This window comes from Carassius carassius, chromosome 48 (genome assembly GCF_963082965.1).
Source record: "Carassius carassius chromosome 48, fCarCar2.1, whole genome shotgun sequence".
Classification (NCBI taxonomy): Eukaryota; Metazoa; Chordata; class Actinopteri; order Cypriniformes; family Cyprinidae; genus Carassius; species Carassius carassius.
This window is the reverse complement of record NC_081802.1, coordinates 4,090,395-4,110,359: the sequence shown is the minus strand read 5'-3', so window position 1 is coordinate 4,110,359 and position 19,965 is coordinate 4,090,395. Positions and strand designations below refer to the sequence as shown.

At 37.1% G+C, this 19,965-nt stretch overlaps 1 protein-coding gene across 1 annotated transcript in view; it reads left to right on the top strand.

Annotated features, from left to right (window-relative positions):
• LOC132131480 (acid-sensing ion channel 1B) overlaps positions 1-19,965 on the top strand; it is a 149,777-nt gene that overhangs the window by 7,965 nt on the left and 121,847 nt on the right. The window contains exon 2 of the mRNA XM_059543521.1: positions 9,192-9,387. Coding sequence (XP_059399504.1) covers positions 9,192-9,387 — 196 coding nt within the window. The remainder of the gene's footprint in view (positions 1-9,191; positions 9,388-19,965) is intronic.

Sequence of the window (19,965 nt, the reverse complement as noted above, 5' to 3'; positions counted from 1 at the left end):
GCATGGTTGAATGGATAGTTCACCCAAAAATGTAACTTCTGTCATGATATTCTCACCCTCATGCCATTCCAAACCTGTATGTGTTTCCTTTGTTGAAAATAGTTTGAAGAATGTTGGTAAGGAAACTGGTCCCTATTGACTTACATAGTATGGGAGAAATACTATGAAAATCGATGGGGATCTGAAATTTTTCTCATACAGGTTTGAAATAATTTAAAGGTTAGCAAATTGTATTTTGGATTAGTCTTCAGTATGATGGTGTGCTGGTTTCCTAACGGGCACCAACATTAACTTCTAACCTGGATAAACCAGATTTCTAGTTGGTGCACCATCTAGACTGGTACCACTGGCATCTAAACCCGTTTGACTTGCTTTTTTTTTTATTTTTTTTTTTTATGTGAAACACAAAAGAAGTCAATGGGGTCCGAAAACATTATTAAACCCCATTGACTTTAACTTTTAATTTTTGGGTGAACTATCCCTTTAAGTTGCATGAAAACTATGATGGTGTGCTGGTTTCGCAACAGACTTCAACAAGCAACTTTACCTTCTAACCTGGTTAATCCAGAATTAATTAGTCCACCAGCACCAAAACAACATTTAAATGGATAATTCACACCAAATGAAGCTTTGGTCATCATTTACCACCTTTATGTTGTTCATAACCTGTTTGTGAAAGACTTTCAATATGAAACGTAAAAGAAGATATTTTGAAGAATATCAGTGAAAATCAAAGTGGTCCAAAACAAACATTGGATCCCACTGGATTTCCCTGTTTTTCTCTTTAACTTGCAAAAATCATCCTGGACTTGCATGGAAATTCAAGTTTTTTTTGCTCAGATTGCACTTTAATATACAGTACAGCGTCTATGTGTGCTGTATTTGTTTACTGCTTTAATGCAAAGCCAAACTGCACAATAGGAGATATTCATTCTCTGGTTTATTTAAATCAAGTTGTTGGCTTCCAGAATAACACCAGCATTGTGAGACTTTTGAGACTTCCCAAACAGTTCATTCTCAGAGTTAATGCACAATATCGGCGCATTTGTTGTGGCGTGACGTTTAATCAAGCCACATCACCTCTCCTGTAAGCTGAGAAGTCTCTTTGAGGAAAACCAGTGTTTATTCTGTGCTGAAAGAGCGATGAGGAAGATGCTCTGGTGTTAGTTATACCATCTTTGGAAAATGAACATGCTTATGGCCCATAATCCAATTGTGCCTTTCCCAACTCCACTTACAGAGCTTCATGCTGATTACTTTAGGGAGTTCTGGCAGGGCAATATTAAAGATTTACACACACATACACACACACAGAGCAGCCACCAAGGGAATAGATACAGAAACATCCCAACTCAGTTGGAGTTCCTGGCGCCATCTGCTTCCTGTTGCCATCATCAAAACGTGAGTTTGAATGAAGACTCACTAAAGCAGGAGAAGGTGCAGGAGCATTGAAGAACCATGATACAAAGGCAAGACACTACAGACAAAACCACTGTTTTTTTCAGTGGTCAGTTTTGAGATTTTGGGCCATTTATTTTTCTAAAATACTAATTTAAGTGTTAAGTGTTGACTATCTATTTGCACCTATAGATTTACATTACAAAAAAATAGATTTAAATTAAATCACCAAGTACATGTATTTAAAGGCCGATGGTCAAAAACAAATTCTGTTGCATCAGTGACAAATTTCAGTATTTATTATTTTCAGTAGTTATTGTGTTTTGTGTCAGATCATGTTTGGATGTGCTGATTCATTAATTTTCAGAGGGTAGCGGCATAAATATTTGCATTCGTTTCTCATCGTATGACTTGAAATGTAGTTCAAAAATCATATGGACTCCTGTAATTATACTTTTATGGTGTTTTTTTTTTTTTTGAAGGTTCCCGCTCTCAGCTAAACATTTCCATAATTATTTTTGTGGTCCATTTAGGTGTGCGAATATCAATAATCCTATGTCGTGTAATGTTAAAATAACACTACAGTGAAGCATGAACACTTTCATTAGTTCACTGGAAAATAAAGTAATAAACTTGTGGATCACTTCAAGACCAGCTAATGAAGCATTATCTTAATGCAAAGCTTTCAATATTGACTCAAATAGTCTAGCTTTGAACTGACTTTGTCACACTGCTTTGTAAATAACCATATCCTCAGTCTAACAGAGAGGAATACTGTAGCACTCCACTCACGCTCACAGGTAGGCCTCACTTGTACAAGCGCTAAGCGCACTGCTCCCAGCAGGCATTTAATAAGAAAGCTGTAACAGGCCACAGGTCGAAATTCAATATTTTCTAAAGGTGAATAAATCACAAATACCAGATTTTGATGTGGGCTTACTTAGAGCCAGAAAATATCCACCCGTCGAAGTGGAGATGGTGAAGCTGGTGGTCTTAAATTGAGTTTATCTTGAGCTGTGGTCAGTCTTGCAGAGCTGTCGGTCTTCTGTGCGCCTATTATTAGCAAAGTAAGATATAAAAGGTGAGGCTAGCAGGTTCTCCGGTAAGCAGTAGCAAAGTCCCTTTCAAGGAAAGTCTGATCACTTGTGCAGAGTCGCTCCCCCAAAGGACCACTAGTCTGTAAAGACTGATGATTGGCTATTTTGACTGGAAGGCGGGACTTCCTTCATTACGGTGGCCATACTGAGCATTGCACTTTTCCCCATTCATCATAGTAATGTGAGTAGAGCGTGTTTGTATGTCTATGTATGTTTCTATAGTCTTTGGCAGTGGTCACTCCCACACTCGTGCATGCTTGTTTGTTTTAGCTTGCAGTCCAAAGTTTGCTCAGTTTTTTTGTGATTAATCTGCGGTACACAATCGATCACATTCAGTTGAGACTATAAACTCACACGTAACTCAGGTAAAACACGATTTCATTGTCGTTGCACTGGAATTTGGATTTGGCACATTCATATAATATATTTGCCTTTATAATGGTCGCGTCTCATAAGTGCGCTTTATTAAAACGCAAGCTGCCAACTCCTGAGGTAAGTTTAAAAATGCAGAGCAACCGGTTTAGTTTGATTATTTTAGCCAAACTTCATGTAGTCCTTTGGTAAGTTTCTTTCTAGTGTGTCTGTTTAGTAAAACCTTATGCGGGAATGTTTTCATGATCCTGCTGCCGCTGAATTTCTGACCTAGCCTACTGCCCGCTCCAACGATTTTTGTGTCCACTCCCGCAAACATTCTTATGTATATAATTTTCACGCATCAGATAGCTGCTATCAATACACAGGGTACTGAAATCACTTTTGAACAAGCACTCACCATCATGCGTACTCTTGTGTAAAGGAGTATTTTACAAGATAAGGAATTTGTCAATGAGTTCAGGATCTGTTGAGCAGCAAATTCTCCACCATGGTCTTGTCAGTCTTCTCTCCTTACTGTCCACCTGTGTTCATCTGACTCTGCAGCTCGTGTTGGATGCAGGGTTGTCAAATCCACCTTTTTTTTTCCACAGAATTGGCCAACTTTTAAACCAGGGTCTACAGACTCAGTCCCGGAGAGCCGGTGTCCTGCGGAGTTTAGCTCCAACCCTAATTAAACACACCTGAACCAGCTAATTAAGGTCTTACTAAGGATACTAGATATTTCCAGGCAGGTATGTTGAGGCAGGTTGTAGCTAAACTCTGCAGGACACTGACCCTCCACGCTCTCCGGATGGCCATCGAGAGGATACCACGAATAATAATGTTATGAACCTTAAGCGAGCGGACCACCTGTTATCACATCGATCCTCCTGGTTTTGAGAGGTGCTAACAGTGTTTCTGGGAGTAGCTGAAAGGAAATCCACACAGGATCATGTCAGAGGAACAGTTGGAGGATTTTCAATTTAGTTTTGGCCGTTTGCCAATCTTTTCGAGATCAGAGAGAGGACGAGAAACTTTTGTGAGCTGGAAACAAACTTGACTCACAGGTTTGGCTTTTATTTCGAGATGAAATCAAAATTGAGTATTTACTATTTACTGTTTGTTCTTGGTCTTATTGTGAGTGTTTTATTTGAAAGAAAAACAAAATGTTATTTTAAAGAAAGAATTAAAAATGTTTGTCTTTGTAATCGTTCGTTAAAATTAAATAGAAATATCAAGGCAAAATAGCATTATCAGCATATTTAAAATTGACTATTTGGTTTATACAGTGCATTTCTGGTCTTGTTGTTAATGTTTAATCTCATAATAAAAAAAAATATTTCAAGAATGACCATTTACTTAAATAGAAATTTAAAGATTTGAGTCAAAATAGTATTATTGACGTAGTCAAAATTTACTATGCATAAAATGTATCTACTTTACAATATACAATTCTGGACTTATTCTGAATGTTTCATCTCTTGTTTCAAAGAAAAAAAAAATGTAAACCATGAAAAAAATGTTGTCTGTAATTTTTTTAATAAACAATTTAATAGAAATATCAAGACTTAAGTCAAAATAGTTTGTTAATATAGTAAAAAAAAAAGGACTCATTTCCTGTTTTAAAGAAATAAACTATTCAAAATCCTAGTTATAGAAATACATTGAAAGATATAGATTTACTGTTTTAGTAAACTTTCATCAGAATTACACAGAAATATTAAGATGTAAGTCAATAATATTGATAAAGTCAAAACTGACTTAGTTAATATATGTTACAGGTGTTATTGTGAAATATATTTAATCTGTCTTTTGTTTCGTTTTTTAAAGAGAAACAAAACAAAAATGTTTGTCTTCATAATCTGTCATCAGAAATTAAATATCAAGATGCAAGTCAAAATAGTATTAATTAGTACTAGTTATTAATAATTAGTATTATTACAGTCAGAATCAAAAATGACTATCTATATATTATTGTTATCTACGAATAAAATAAAGTCCTGCACGTTATTTTGTTTTGTTAAACTGTAGTTGTGAAGTGAAATGGCATGTGAATGAAGTTTCACGTTGATTTGAAATATTGCTGTCTTTTTTAAATGAAAATGATTTGGTTTGAAGAGAATGATTAATATGCCACTTATGAAATCCCAGCTAATGAGATCTGCTTCAAGCTTGATGAAATCCACAGCTAACTGAGGTTATTTTTCTGACTTGTGGTGATTAATAACGAGGGCCCTAAACAGGAAGTTCCTCCGGTCATGTGACGCTCCTCCCTACAATAAACACAAGATGTTCTCAGCGTCATGCATGTACATGTGAAACTCTGATGCTATGAACAAGAAGAAAAGACTCAAATTCTGAATGTGTCTTCTTACGTCATTTTAGTTTTTATTGAGGAAAACGAAAGAAATCGATTCTATAATATAGCTATGTTGAATCAGAGAGCATTATTAGTGGTGTACTTCATGTTGTTCCAGTGTGTGGTGTGTTTAATTCAGGGAGAATGTTTGTTTCGGAGATTAGCCGGCGTAATCGAAATTGAAGATGTGATAATATGTGTCAAACTGCCTCAGATTATCATACTCGGCATCAGTTTAGCCCTGCAGAAAAGTGATGTATTTTAAAACCAATCACACAATCACAGGAAATTGTCTTTTTTAGACGTTGCTCTTTTATGGATTCTCAGTTATATATACACATTGTCTGAAATGTTATATTTCTTTGGAGGAATAAAATAAGACAGTGTAGTTGTCATACAGTAAGAGTATATTTGTCTATAAAATGAACATGGAGAGCATTGGATAGCTCAGATCCTTTGATGAGATGTTTGAGGTCATACTGAGATCTTTCACTTCTGATTGCAGACAAGATGTCTGAGATGTCTTCTGAAACTTATTTGAGATTACTAGGGTTTTAGGGGAAACTTCTTAAAAATAATCATCAATAATTAACTATCATCATTAATTTTTCTTTACATTTTTTATCTATTTTACGAAAATGATCAAAAATACTAGAAAAATATTTTATTATTCATTAATTCAGGAGACTTTATATTACCTCCTCATTTGTGACCCTGGAGCACAAAAGCAGTCTTAAGTTGCTGGGGTATATTTTTAGAAATAGCCAAAAATACATTGTATTAATTGGTCAAAATGATCAACTATTATTTTCAGCCAAAAATCATTAGGATATTAAGTAAAGATCATGTTCCATGAAGATATTTTGTAAATTTTCTAGAGTAAATATATAAAAACTTATTTTTTGCCTAGTAATATGCATTGCTAAGAACTTCATTTAGACAACTTTAAAGGTGATTTTCTCAGTATTTCGATTTGTTTTTTTACACATTCCAGATTTTCAAATCTCGACCAAATATTGTCCGATCCTAACAAACCATACATCAATGGAAAGCTTATTTATTCAGCTTTCAGATTATGTATAAACCTCAATTTCGAAAAATTTACCCTTATGGTTAGGTTTTGTGATCTAGGGTCACATATGCTTTGTAATAGTATTGCATTTTATTTATTTATTAAATCACCATGTCAAAGTGAAGTAGGGAGTGTTAATACACTTATCACAATGTTAATATAATGTATGTGTGTGTATATATATATATATATAACACGCACACACACACACACACACGCGCACACACGCACAGAGGGAGGTTTGTGATTAGGGCAGGCGTACAATGGGAGCCCGTCAAGTGCTCTTGTTGTGGTCAGTGTGGACTCTGAACTGACAGCGGTGCAGACTAAGAGGATAATGGTCTGGGAGTGAGACGGGGACGGCGCTCTCTGTGTCTGCGTTTGGCTGTCTCTCTCGAGTCCGTCTGTCTCACCACCTCCATTAATCTTTTACTTTGTGCTGCAGCAGCGGGAGGAGACCTGCCTGACAGCTCGTCTGTGCGGCGAGGGGTGCGAGGCACAGCGACAGAAGGATGCTGATGGTCTGACGGAAATGAAACCCCCTCCTTCAAACAGATGTTTTCACACCTGTTTGCTCTCATAAACACCATATGATGTTTCTTACATGTTTCAGAGACTAAACATGTTTTGCTAATTTTATTCAATTAACATGTCACAATATGACTTTATCCAATCTTTTTAATAACATTGCATATCAGTTACATGAAAGAGTGATTTTTACTATGAGATTTCAATCTGGCAACCCCATGTTTATCTCCATATCAGCGAGTGGAAGCTGCGGTCACGCCGTTAAGGGAGTCTTAATTGCGAGGTTAATTATCAGCGTCACGGCTGAGGTGTAAGCAAACAGACTCGTGTGATCTGGGAGCAGTGTGTGGCTGTTGTTTTATTGAGTTTTTTCCTCCTCATCCTTATAGCATCAAAGTTTTTAAAACACGAGAATAAAAGAGTCATTTATTCATTTTGTTGTGGCTGCGCATGCGCAACATCCTTTTGTTCGTTGTTTTTCTAAATCTTTTGCTGGATTAGAATAACCAAATTACCCTGAACCACAAAACCAGTCATAAATATCAATTTTTCAAAATTGAGATTTACACATCATCCGAAAGCTGAACAAATAAGCATTGCATTGATGTATGTTTTTTTCTGATCGGACAATATTTGGCTGAGATACTATTTGAAAATCTGGAATCTGAGAGTGCAAAAAAAAAAAAAATTGAAATATTGAGAAAATCTCCTTTAAAGGAGCTATTTTGAGGTTTTTACTTAAAAAAATCTTTAAGATAGAGTTTTCATTTGTACATGTATGAGCCAACCATGATGTAAAAAAAAGAATGACATCTCGACTGTCCACCACGGTCGCCTCTATCAGCCTGTAGGCTCAATTGTGTGTGGAGGAGTCGAGCCCGAATTGGCGCGAAAATTCACAAAAATGTGACGTCATGTGCGTTCTCGTCTACTTGGGCTTACAACCGTACGGCACGCCATTATAGTAAGCAGCGGCAATAGTGTTTTCAAATGGACTCTGCGGATGGAAAGAAGCGACCAGCCTCCAGCACAATTCAGACACCCACGGACACTCCTCGTAAGTTAAAAAAAAAAAAAAAAAGAGCGTGCGCACTGAGAACGAGCATGAGACTGGCTGCAGTTCCTCTAATGGCCACTGGTGTCAGTAACGGTTAGAAATTTCAGATTCTACGCAATGCTCCTTTAAAGTTGTCCAAATTAAGTTTTATTATTATTTTGATATATTCACGTTATGAATTTTACTAAATATCTTCATGGAACATGATCTTTACTTAATATCCTAATGATTTTTGGCATAAAAGAAAAAATAATTATTTTGAACCATCCATTGTTTTTTTGGCTATTGCTACAAATATACGCCAGAGACTTAAGACTGGTTTAGTGCTTCAGGGTCACATATATTAGGGTGAATGCAGTGAACACAGAGTGTCAAGCAGAATGCTCTTCTAGAGAGCTGATGATGTGAATCAGGTGTGTAACCACTACATTATAAGAACACGTTCATATATTCATTTGCTTGTGAACTGGACTATACTTCTCGCACGTATTTGTTAGTGCAGCCTGCAAAGTTTGTTGAGTTTAAAGCTTTTTCTTGCAATTACTCTGCGGTGAGACTAGAAACTCACACATAACTCAGGTAACTCAGATTTATTTTGTCATTGCACTGCAGTTTGGGATTTAGCACATTTATATTATGCTTTTGCCTTTATGACTTTAACAGTTACGACTCATACGTGCGCTTTATTATACGCAAGATGCCAACTCCCAATCCCAATGCAGCCCTCTACTGTGAAGTGTCATATCGGTGAACAATTGCTGCTTATGATACTTGTAGTGCACTTCAAACTAAACAACATTCTGCTTACGATGTTACAAAATGATAAGGTGATTTAGGTGACATGCTGTATGCTACTAAAAACAATACCATTTTATTTCAAGAATGTTATGATGTTATCAGGATTTAAAATGAGTTTATAATAAATGTTCTTTGGCTAGTCATATAAATTCTTATATATGTAATCACTTAAATTCTTAAATTATTGATGCATTCACATTCATTGTCAAGCACACTAAAGTACTTGGTCAGTAACTCACAATGATATTCAATTAATTAACACAATTTGCTGCCTACTTCAAATGAATACTTTTTTTATATATGTGTTAACTTTAAGATGTTGCATTTGAGTGACAGCTTGCATATTATTTGAGATTTCACATCACGTTCTGTCTGGTCTGGAAGTTTAGTGTTTTTTTGTTTCTTTTCTGTTGAGGGCAGACAGGAAAGTATGGGAGTATGTCCATTGATGGTACCATGGTAAGTGATTGTCATTCAGTGTGCTAGACTCTACATGCTTTTCTGATGGAAGGCGTCTTATCTTATCAGGTATGAGATCCGGGATACACACTTGGTGGAGGAGAGCGTTATGATGACCCTGAAGGATAAGGCGGACTTCTCCGTCTTCAAGCCCCGTCCCTTCAACATGCGCGAGTTCTACGATCGAACGGGCCACGACATTAAAGAAATGCTGCTGTCCTGCTACTTCAGAGGAGTCGAATGCAGCGCCGAAGACTTCTCAGTGGTAAGAATGAACGCAAATTTAGTTTCAGGTACAAAAGGACGGAATCTGATTGGTGGTGACTGGAATTATAGGGAAAATGTTTGATTTCTTGTCTGTATTTTGGGTTTTTTGAACTAGAGATTTTGTTGGACTTGAGTTGGACTTGTCGTCTTAAGGTCATGTGTTGAGTTCGTAGAGTTGTACTGAAGCGAGCATTGCTGCCTAGTGAGATAGTTAGAGATTATTTCTACCTGTGGGGTCGTATCGATCTGATCCTCAGATAATATCATTAAGAGGCCTCACTTAAAAGATTCCTTTATTCCCCTGGTGATCCACAGATAAGGATTCTGGAATGGGGTCTTGCTTTATCTGATTGATGGCATCTGTAAAGGGAAAGTTGTTTTATTTTCCAGTATAGATGCTGTAACTTTTTTTTTTTTTTTAAGCACAATTTTTTTTTTACCCAAACATGTACAGTTGCAAAAATTGCAGTTTTGTAGATTGCAATGATAACTTTTGATTGACCATGAGCATTTAATAATAATTAGTTTAAAGGTCCCGTTCTTCGTGATCCCATGTTTCAAACTTTAGTTAGTGTGTAATGTTGTTGTTAGAGTATAAGTAATATCTGTAAAATTCTAAAGCTCAAAGTTCAAGGCCAAGCGAGATATTTTATTTAACAGAATTCGCCTACATCGAACGACCCATTTGGACTACATCCCTCTAGTTCCTGCAGGAATGACGTCACTAAAACCGTTTTTGACTAAAGGGGAGCGTGGTCTTGTTGCGCTCTGACGGAGAAGGAGGAAGAGTTGCGTTTGAAGAGTGCGTTTGTCGCCATGTCGTCTAAACACTGTTATTTTCATCTCGGAGTCCAATCATCTTTATTTGGGCTTCCCAGGGACGCTGTACTTAGAGATCAATGGTTACAATTTATGTTTAACTCAATTCCCGAAAATTATAATCCACATGTAAAACTATGTGCAGCACATTTTGCTGAGGACAGCGAGCTTCCTCAATCTCAATCAGTTTAATGCCTGATTCACACAAAGATTATTATTGAAAGATGGAGCAGTTCCCTCTTTGTCTGGAGAAGGCGTTGTTTATGGACCACAATCGTTAAGTGTATTTTATTATTTAAGTTGGTGCGTTTAACAGTTTCTGTATCTTATTACACAAGGGGCAACGCTGTTTAGCTTTGTTAACTAGATGTTAGGGCTGTGCAAAAAAATCGAATGCGATTTTCATGCGCATCTCGTCAGTAAAAACGCTCCTGTGATTATAAGTACATCTCCAGCACGTGCTCCTGCACACTTGCTTCTCAAAACTAGCCCAATCGCGTTTCCAGGAGGGCAGCGCGCGCTCAGCTGCTGTCGAATCACAACACAGGAACCGCTGGCACAATCAGAACTCGTTACGTATTTCTGAAGGATACAGATTGTGTGAATTGGATAGGTGAATTGTGTGAAAAAAACAGTTTTTTTACACGCGAAACATTAAAACATATTATATTGCACACTAACAAACACAATCAAAGCTTCAAAAAAGCACGAAAAACGGGACTTTTAATTATTTATTTTAATTAACGCTCAAGCATTGAGATTGCTAGTTTAATTGAAGCTTTAAGACTTTATCGGCCTGGTTAACGTGAATGACTCGGATGGAAAGGTTTTTTAAGCTGAGCTGTGTCCATACATCAGTTTAAAGAGCTGTGTGAGAGGACCGTATTGATTATTGATAGGAGGCGATTAATTAGTGTTACTCTGACGAGAGATGAACCCTGACATTAAGTGCTGCCGAAGATCTAAACGAAATTACGATTGATTTAAAACTACTTCTAGTGCAAGTCTGAGTTTGTTTTCGATTTATTTTCTCTCGACATCTCAAATTTGCCAACTCAGCTTTTTTCACGTTCATTCATAATTTAATGCTTTGCGAAGCTTATTTTCATTCCGTGCAGAAATCTCATGTTTTAGCTACTATAGAGATGTTTCTGTGGTTGTTTCTTGATTTTCACATGCTTTCAGTCATATTCCATAACATCCGTTTATTTAATATATAATTGCAGATTAATTAATAGTTCACTTGTTTTTGCAATAAAAAAAAGTGATTTGCATTTTCTTACAATGCAAGAATGTACACATTTGCATCTCTCAGTGTAAGATCCAATACATTTACCTTAAGAAAGACCTGTTTTGGCTGCTTAAGGCTTTTGAGTGATCTGTTGCTTTATAAGTTTTTCACATCACTGAAGCTTTTGTGGATTTTTTGAAGACCAGAAGATGGTTTTCTAAAGAACCTTAAAACCTAAATACTCTAATTTCCACCTATAGCAATGGTATTCAAACTGTGACGCATGAAAATAGATTTGTGTAGAATTTGTAATTCCTTTCTTTTTGTACTTGTATATTACATCTTCTGTTTTTGTGATTCATGTTAATTTACTCATTTGAAGAAAAGACAAAAAGACATCCATTACTCCCATTTCTTATGAACTTTACACAAGCAGGTGGATCCTTTCAAGTAAAATAATTGCTTTTCCTAATTTATTTAAATATCTCCTGATAAAAAAATACTTTCTCAGTGTTCGTTTTCAGTGGTGTGTGCGCTGTCTGAAACATTTGAGCTCATTATAGGAACCTCAACCTGTTTTGCTGACCTCATGCTCTTGGAGAATCAGGTGCTGGTCCTTCTAATGACCTGCAGGACAGGGCTGTCATGCAGATAAACCTGAGTTTTAAAAGCGTATGTTGAGACGTAAGCGAGCATCAGTGCTGTTTGCTTCAGTGTCCTGGTGGACCCATAAGCCCCGGCTGCTGTGTGTGACCCCTGTGACAGAGCACACTCGTGTACAAGGGCCGTTGTGCTGCTGATGTGAGTGTGTGTTTGTGCTGATGTTGAACAGCTCAGCAGAGAGCAGTAACGCTGTCTGTCCGATGTTTATTTATAGTCTTCCTATCTAACGTTTTTTCTAACGTTCATTAATTCGTTTTGTTTGTTTTATTGTTCTATCCAGCGTTCTGTCTGTCGTTCTTCATTCCATGTCTATTTTTCTTTTTGTCCATCTATTGTTAGTTAGTTCTCTCTGTCTAGCATTCTGTCTGTTGTTCGTTCATTTTATCTATCTTTTTCAAATCTATTTTAGTAAGCCACTTTAGTAGTTATTTAGCTGATTTCCAAAATTTAGTTTTATTTTGCATCTGTCGAAAATAGTCAAGTCTTGCATTTCTTGGTAGTTGTTCTACCTTTGTGGATAAAATGGCCGATGCACTTTAATAACACTCTCATTATAAGAAGCCACAGAAGACCAGAAGGGCCGTTTGGTGCAAGTTCCTTCAGCGAGGCAACACTGCAACCTAAAAACAGACCTGAGTTCAGTCTGAGTTCAAGTGTGTATTCAGACGGCTCGGTCCGCTGCTCCTGTGATAAAGAGTTTGAACTTCCAGAGCAGAGAACTCATTGCAGGACACGTTTCACTGACTGGGAAATATCCAGCCTGTGCACTTCATTTTAGCATTTCTACTACACATTCTACCTTTATCCCAAGATTAATAGGCTATAGAAATTTCAGCAGTTTCTCAATGTTACTCAAGCGATTTCTAATTCAACATTAAGACATCTCTTGTGGCCATTTTAACCTCGTGTTGTGGGTTTCTGAAAAAGCCTGGCTTGCCTTTGGATATTATAAACGGCTGAATGATTGTTATTTAATGCTAGGCAGTCAATTTTTAAAACCAAATCAACGACTTAATATTCTAGTTACTTACTCAAATTAATTACATACTGTATATCAGTCAGTGCTGAGAGAAGCTGCCGAATTAAGACCTCACAACATTGCGGCTTACGAGAAAATGTGCTGCTAGTACCCTCCTTTTCCCATATCGTGTTATTTGTCATTTTATTTTGGAAAGGCAGATGTGTGAATGAGGGAGTGGGAGGGTGCATCGGCTCACGGCGTAATGGCTTTAAACCAGAGAATACACTACTGCTTGTACACACAGCAGGTTTCAAATAGAAAACAAGACTCTTTCTTACCCCACTGGCAGATTATTAATCTTCTTTCAAGCGAAAACTCAATTAATTTTGTTTTGTTTGTTTTTTGAAAAGGAGACAATACTTTTTACTTAAATGACGATGCATTAAACCACTCAGATCAAACTAGAAACCTTGCAGCAAGTGGATAAAAAAAAAACACTTTGAGCACTTTAGCGACAATGGAGCAACATGGCAACACCCCCAGAAACTGCACACAACGCATTAAACCACTCCAAATGATCTCATAACAATGTGGTAAACACTCAGAACACCTTAGCAACCTCTCGGCCCCATAGTTAACAACTTGGCAACCACCCAAAGGACTCTAGCAACTGGCGCAATGCATTAAACCACTCAAAACACCTCAGCGACTTCATAGCTTTGTGTTAAAACACCTAAGCAGCTGTTCTGCAACATGCTAAATTATTTTTTCCATTCAGAACACCCTAATGACCTTACAGCAACTAAAATGAAAACTGTCATAAATTACTCGCCCTCATGTCGTTCCAAACGCGTAAGATCTTTATCTTCGGGAACACAAATATAGATATTTTTGATGGAGTTCGATGTACATCCTTGCAACCTTATAGCGATATGTTAAAACACACTAGAACACACTAGAAACTGAATAAGAGTGCATTATATTCAACCAGGGGGCAGCTGTGGCCTAATGGTTAGAGAGTTGGGTTTGTAATCCGAAGGTCGCAGGTTCGAGTCCCGGTGCTGGCAGGAGTTGTAGGTGGGAGGGAGTGAATGAACAGTGCTCTCTTCCAGCCTCAACACCCATGACTGAAGTGCCCTTGAGCAAGGCACTGAACCCCCAGGACAGGTGCTGGATCTATAGCTGCCCACTGTTCCAGGTGTGTGTTCACTTCTCAATGCTGCGTGTGTGCACTTGAATGGGTTAAATGCAGAACACCAATTCCGAGTATGGGTTACCATACCTGGCAAATGTCATGACTTTCACATCGTTGTGGTTTTTGTTTTTACATGTGTAGCCGCAAAAATTTTTTTTCAGAATTTGAAAGAAAATTGTTGATTTCCTATCTATACATTTTTGGATTTATTTAGATGGAGAGACTGTTTTTAGTCTCATCCCGAGCCTCTGCTTCCTCTCGCCTCTTCAGATGTTGCATTCCGCCTCATGTATGCGGGTCTTATGAATACGAGCTGTGTTTGATGGACAATTCAACAGAGCCCAGCACTTCACGTATGTGTGTGTGTTCCCGTTCGATCAAACTGGCCTGCCTTTCTTCAGATCTTATGATTTTTTTTTTATTCCTCTTGTCTCTCCCTCTCTCGAAGCACTTTGATGTGAATGGACATGTTTGTTCTGTTACCGGTACTACAAAAAAATATGAAGCCGCTCTGACCATATTAGCTCTTCTTTTGTGATTCAAAGTTTGTGAAGGAAGGTTTTTTTTTTTCCTGTCTCTCCCTCACAAATAAAAACGTAGAATGGGAAATTGGAGGCCCTTTGTGAGTTTAAGGCAAAGCTGATTACTTTTACTTCCTAATAAACAGCATTTGAGACCGGCCTAAATTTACATTTTTATGTGCAACCGAGTGAAAAGATTCCTTGCTTTGCATAGCCGCCTATTCCATTGTATTTTCAAAGCCATGCTCAAATATAGTATATTTTCATAATCATCCGCCAGATTCTTGGTCTTCCTGTTCCACTTAATAATCCTGTAAGGGTTTTTACCCTCATAAAGATCCACAGAGTTATTCTTGTTTATTACATACAATAACTGCAACTTTTAGAAACCTGAAAGGAAACTGCTTTTTTATTTTAGTTTAATGGTATAACGTGCAGTATATACCCTCTTTCACACAAACAGCATGTTAAACTATAAACATTCAGGGATTCAACATTTCATAGTGGTATGCTAGTGTTGTCACATGACCTCATTGTATTCAATTCAGTTCAAATTTATTTTGCATTATTTTATTGTAATTTTCTGTAAATGTTTGTGTAACTTTTGATGCTTAAAAAAGGATTTTAAAAGGATTTATCAGGTTGAAATCAGGTTGAGTACTGTACATTGCTTTGTGGGCATGGTTTTTCCTAAATTATTCAACTTAGTCTCTTTCTCTCATTTGTATGTGGCGGTTGATGATATTTCATCTTCATCATGTCAGAGGGAAATAGTAACGCTTGCATGCCGGCCAAGAGGTCAGATGGTGAACATGCATGTTGTGCTGACACGACCCCTGCTGCACATTGAGCCACGTAACCTGCTGCTAACACACACACACACACACGCATGATTCAACTACAGATTTGAGCAGGTGAGGGTTAATATCAGTGGCCAGTCTGCTGCTAATTTGAGTCTTTATGATAACGATCTCCTTCGGCAAAGCAGATTCAATCAGAACGAAATTACATGCAGTTATAATTAATGAATATGTATTGGCAAACAGCTCAGATGTATTGAAGCCACTGAAGCTCGTTTCACTCAATATGTTTGAACGTTACAACAGAGGCCTGTAATTAAGATCCATTTCTGTAGTGAATAATTTGTGTTCATTTGTACCGTATGTTCAGCTTGAAGTGAAATGTAATTATTCTGATAGGAAGACATCAGATCAGTTACAAAACCTAGTTTGCAGCGGTATTTTAGTGTTTAGATACGGAATTAGCTATTTGTAATTTTTGTTAATTTTATTATTTGTAGTAATTTTCTTTCATCTTAGAATGTGGCTATGAGAATGTATTAGCTCAGTAGGTTTTGAAACCGATCTGTGGTTAGCTTGAAAAAATGTAATTAAATACGTACATGTTAAAAGATCAATTTTTGATTCTGATTGGTGTGGGAAATCACGACTGGAAATGGATCTAGTACAGAACTGTGCTGGGTGACAAATGTTACTTTGACCCCCAGTTGAAAACATCTATGTGTAGTCATAAAACATCTGATTGGTTAAGCCTTCCCTTCACTGTCTGTAGCCCTGCCCACTTGTACTTGGCGCATGAGGTTGTTGTTATTGAGCCATCCAATGCATTCCTCAATGTCTTTCTCCACAGGACGGCAGGAACATTGATAACAGGCATGAATCAATGCATCTATTGGCTAGACACCTGCTGGGCTTCAGATTGTGTCTGGCTGTCTAACCGCTTGAAATTGTACCCAGAATTGATCAAAAACATTTGCACGCTTCCATCCTGCGTCACTAAGTGCATTAGCTGAAGTTCACAAGCTCTTCTTGTATGGTGTTCTATCTCTTTAAATCCCTCTTCATTCTCATTCAGGGCTTGGAGACCTCAGCTCTCGCTGTTATGATTCCCACAACCCCTTTCCAGGCCAGAACAATCAATTCTCTATTACTGTAGAGATCCGACTGGTGAATTATAAATGCATGGCTAATGATGGACAGGGTCTTTATGGTCTGAAGCTATTGAGGTATGAAGGACCTCATGTGTGCCTTTTCTTTCTTAATGGTGCCTGTGTCTTGTAAATTTGGGGATATTGATTTGTTAAGCAACGAGGGGAGCAGATTCAATATTGTTCTATGAAGGCACTGGAGATGCAAGACGTTTTATTAGTGTCTAATTATCCTTGATGATCACTTAATAGATTCAGTTTAACCAAGTTAAACTATCAACCCAAAGGTTCATGGGAAATTGATCGAATGATCATATCACATCCTGTGTGATTTCAGATTTTCTCTGCAGCCTAAGCAATTCTGTCATCATTAAAGGTTGATTGACTTTTTGTAATTGCTTTTAATAGATTGTGGTTTGTTGAAGTGTGAAGTACCACCACTGAATTTTATATTCTGTTTTACTCAATTAGTGGGATTGCAGTCTGAACTGAATTTCACAAGAATGCAAATTAGTACAATAAATAAAAGGTCTAAATGGAAAACATTTTTCTGTTTTTCAAATTAAAACAAATATAGAGCTTGGGCAATGCATCCTGATTCATTAATGAATGTATGATTGTTGTAAGACAATAAAACTCAGACTCCATTATTGGTTGGAATCATTTTAAATCATCAAATCTGTTTAATTTAATGACAAATAAGTTAAACTAACTCAGAGACAATCAGCTGATTTGTTCCAAAACACATTTATTCATTTAGATGAAGTTTTTATACAAATTATATGTTCTGCAACAGATTTTCTTTTTCATTCCTTCAAACAATTTGTTCAACACAATTCATTTTGGAATGAATCAAGTGACTGCCTTTATGAGTGAGTCAATGGATCATTCACTAATTTATTCAGGAATAAAATATCTGTTATGAGTTGTTGAATAATCTGTTTAACTGATTTGTTCACACAGTTTCTTTCTGAAATGAATAAATCAATGCATGAGTCATTGAGCAATTTGTTCAACCAATTTCTTTAAATACACTAGTAAATTCAGGGACAAACTAGTGAGTGTCTTTGTCTTAGTCATTTCATTATTCAATTAAAATGGTTAGTCATTCTACTCAAATGATTTGTTAAAACACAGTAATTCACTCAGTGAATCAAGTGCCTTTTATATATGAGTCATTGAATTTGTTGAATCCGTTTGTTAAAATGTATTCATTAAAAAACAAATTAACAGTCATTCCTTTAATTATTCATTCAAATGATATGTTAAAAAGCTGACTCATTCGGGAATTCAAATCAAACATGTCAATTGTTCACAAGTTCAAACGAGTCAAGTGTTCATGAGTTTTGTGACAATCAGATATATTTGCAGTAGGGCTGGGCAATAATTCGATAACGATAATTATCACGATATAATTTTCCTCGATAAAATGATATGAAGAGTTTGATAAATGTTCAATATAATGTTTATGGGCCAAAAGCGGAACGAAACAGCACAACTCCTTTGAGTCTCGCCACATGGACCATATATCTGCTTGAATAAAAGTTTAAACTGGTGCGAGCTCACTAGACACCCGAGCATTAAGCAGCGCTGTGAGATCCAGTACTTGAAGCGATGAACACAACTGACTCAGTGATTTAAACTAGTTTAAAGCCAAACAGGAGAAACACTGTGTGCAACGAGACAGTCAGAAGGCTTTTCAATGTACACATCACCCTCATTTACCATTATAGTTCTATTTTTACCATGTAATTGAGGTGCTATATGTTTGGGTTTAATTGTGTTATTATGATTTAAATGCATGCTACTACGGAAGACCAATGCTTAAAAAAAAAACCTTGGTCAGGATAAATTTAACCGTATAGAACTGAGGTTGCAAATTTATTTTACAGATTTATTTTACACAAAAATGTACCTCTGCCTCGTAACGTCCGCACCACATCGAGTTAAATACATTTCAACTTTTCAGAATGCCGCAAGCGCACCGCGGGTCATGTGACAAGAACTAACCAATCAGCTTCATCCTTTCCCGTAACAACGTTGAAAGCTTAGCCAAGATGAAGGAACAGCTGATCATAGTTGTATATGGAAGAACTTCGGTCTTCTACAGTACTTCAAATATGCCGTGGAGAATCACAGAAAGTGACCGAATTCAAGAACATTGTTGCGGGATCTCTCAAGCAACGAATAAACACCGCTAACTTGGAGAATGCAGTGAAAACTCCTCTTCTTGCGTCTGCCCTAGCCCCTCGGCACAAACATCTCAGGTTTCTCGATGAAAACATGAGAGAAGTAAGAAGAAAAAACTTTTTTGAACATTATCAGAACATTTTCCTTGATGCGAGTGGTGAGGATGCAGCCGCCGTCACCAACGATGAAGAAGATGCAATGATCACTCGTCGGAAAAGGCTGAGCCAGTTCTTCAGCGATGATTACAGAGAGTCCAGCCGAGACGAGTGGGAACAGTTCTTGCTGGAGCCATGTATTTCACCAGATGAGGATCCCATTCAGTGGTGAAACGAAAACACGAAGCGCTTCCCAAAACATTTTCGCTTAGCACACCGTTATTTGTGAGTCCCGCCAATGTCTGTGCCGTCAGATAGCGTTTTCTCTGCGGCTAGCCTTATTGTTAACAGACTAAAGAGCCAACTTTCCCCCGATCATGTTTACATGCCCGTGTTTCTTAACAAGAACATGTAAAACAATAGAAAAAAAAGCAAAAAAGATTTGCCGACAGTTTAAAAGTTTTAAGTGTAGGCTACGTTCTACAATAGCCTAATTGCTGCAGTCTGCTTTACGTTTTTTCTTTGTTCACTTTTTTTTTTTTTTTCTTTGTTCACTTTTTTTTTTTTTGCTTTTAATCTGTACTTTTGTTTGTTTGCACGCATTGTCAAAGGTTTTTTCAGCTACAAAACACGATGTGTAATGTTCAAGCTTATTGTGTGTAAACTTGTTCAAAATGACGGAAACAATAAATGTTGCTGATAAATAATGTCTGTCTCATTAAACTTAATTTAAATAAACGAATAAACGAATGTTCGAATATTCGAATATTCGTTTCTTGTGAGCTCAAATATTCGAATGTGATATTTGCGGAAAACGCCCATCCCTAGTTTTGGCAAAAGTTTCAATGTATTTTACCGCTCACCATTTTTCTGCTACTGTTGTTGAAATAGCCGCGTAACCTACAGCTCTTAATGGAGCTTTAGTGACTTTATAGAGACGCAATGCAAACAGG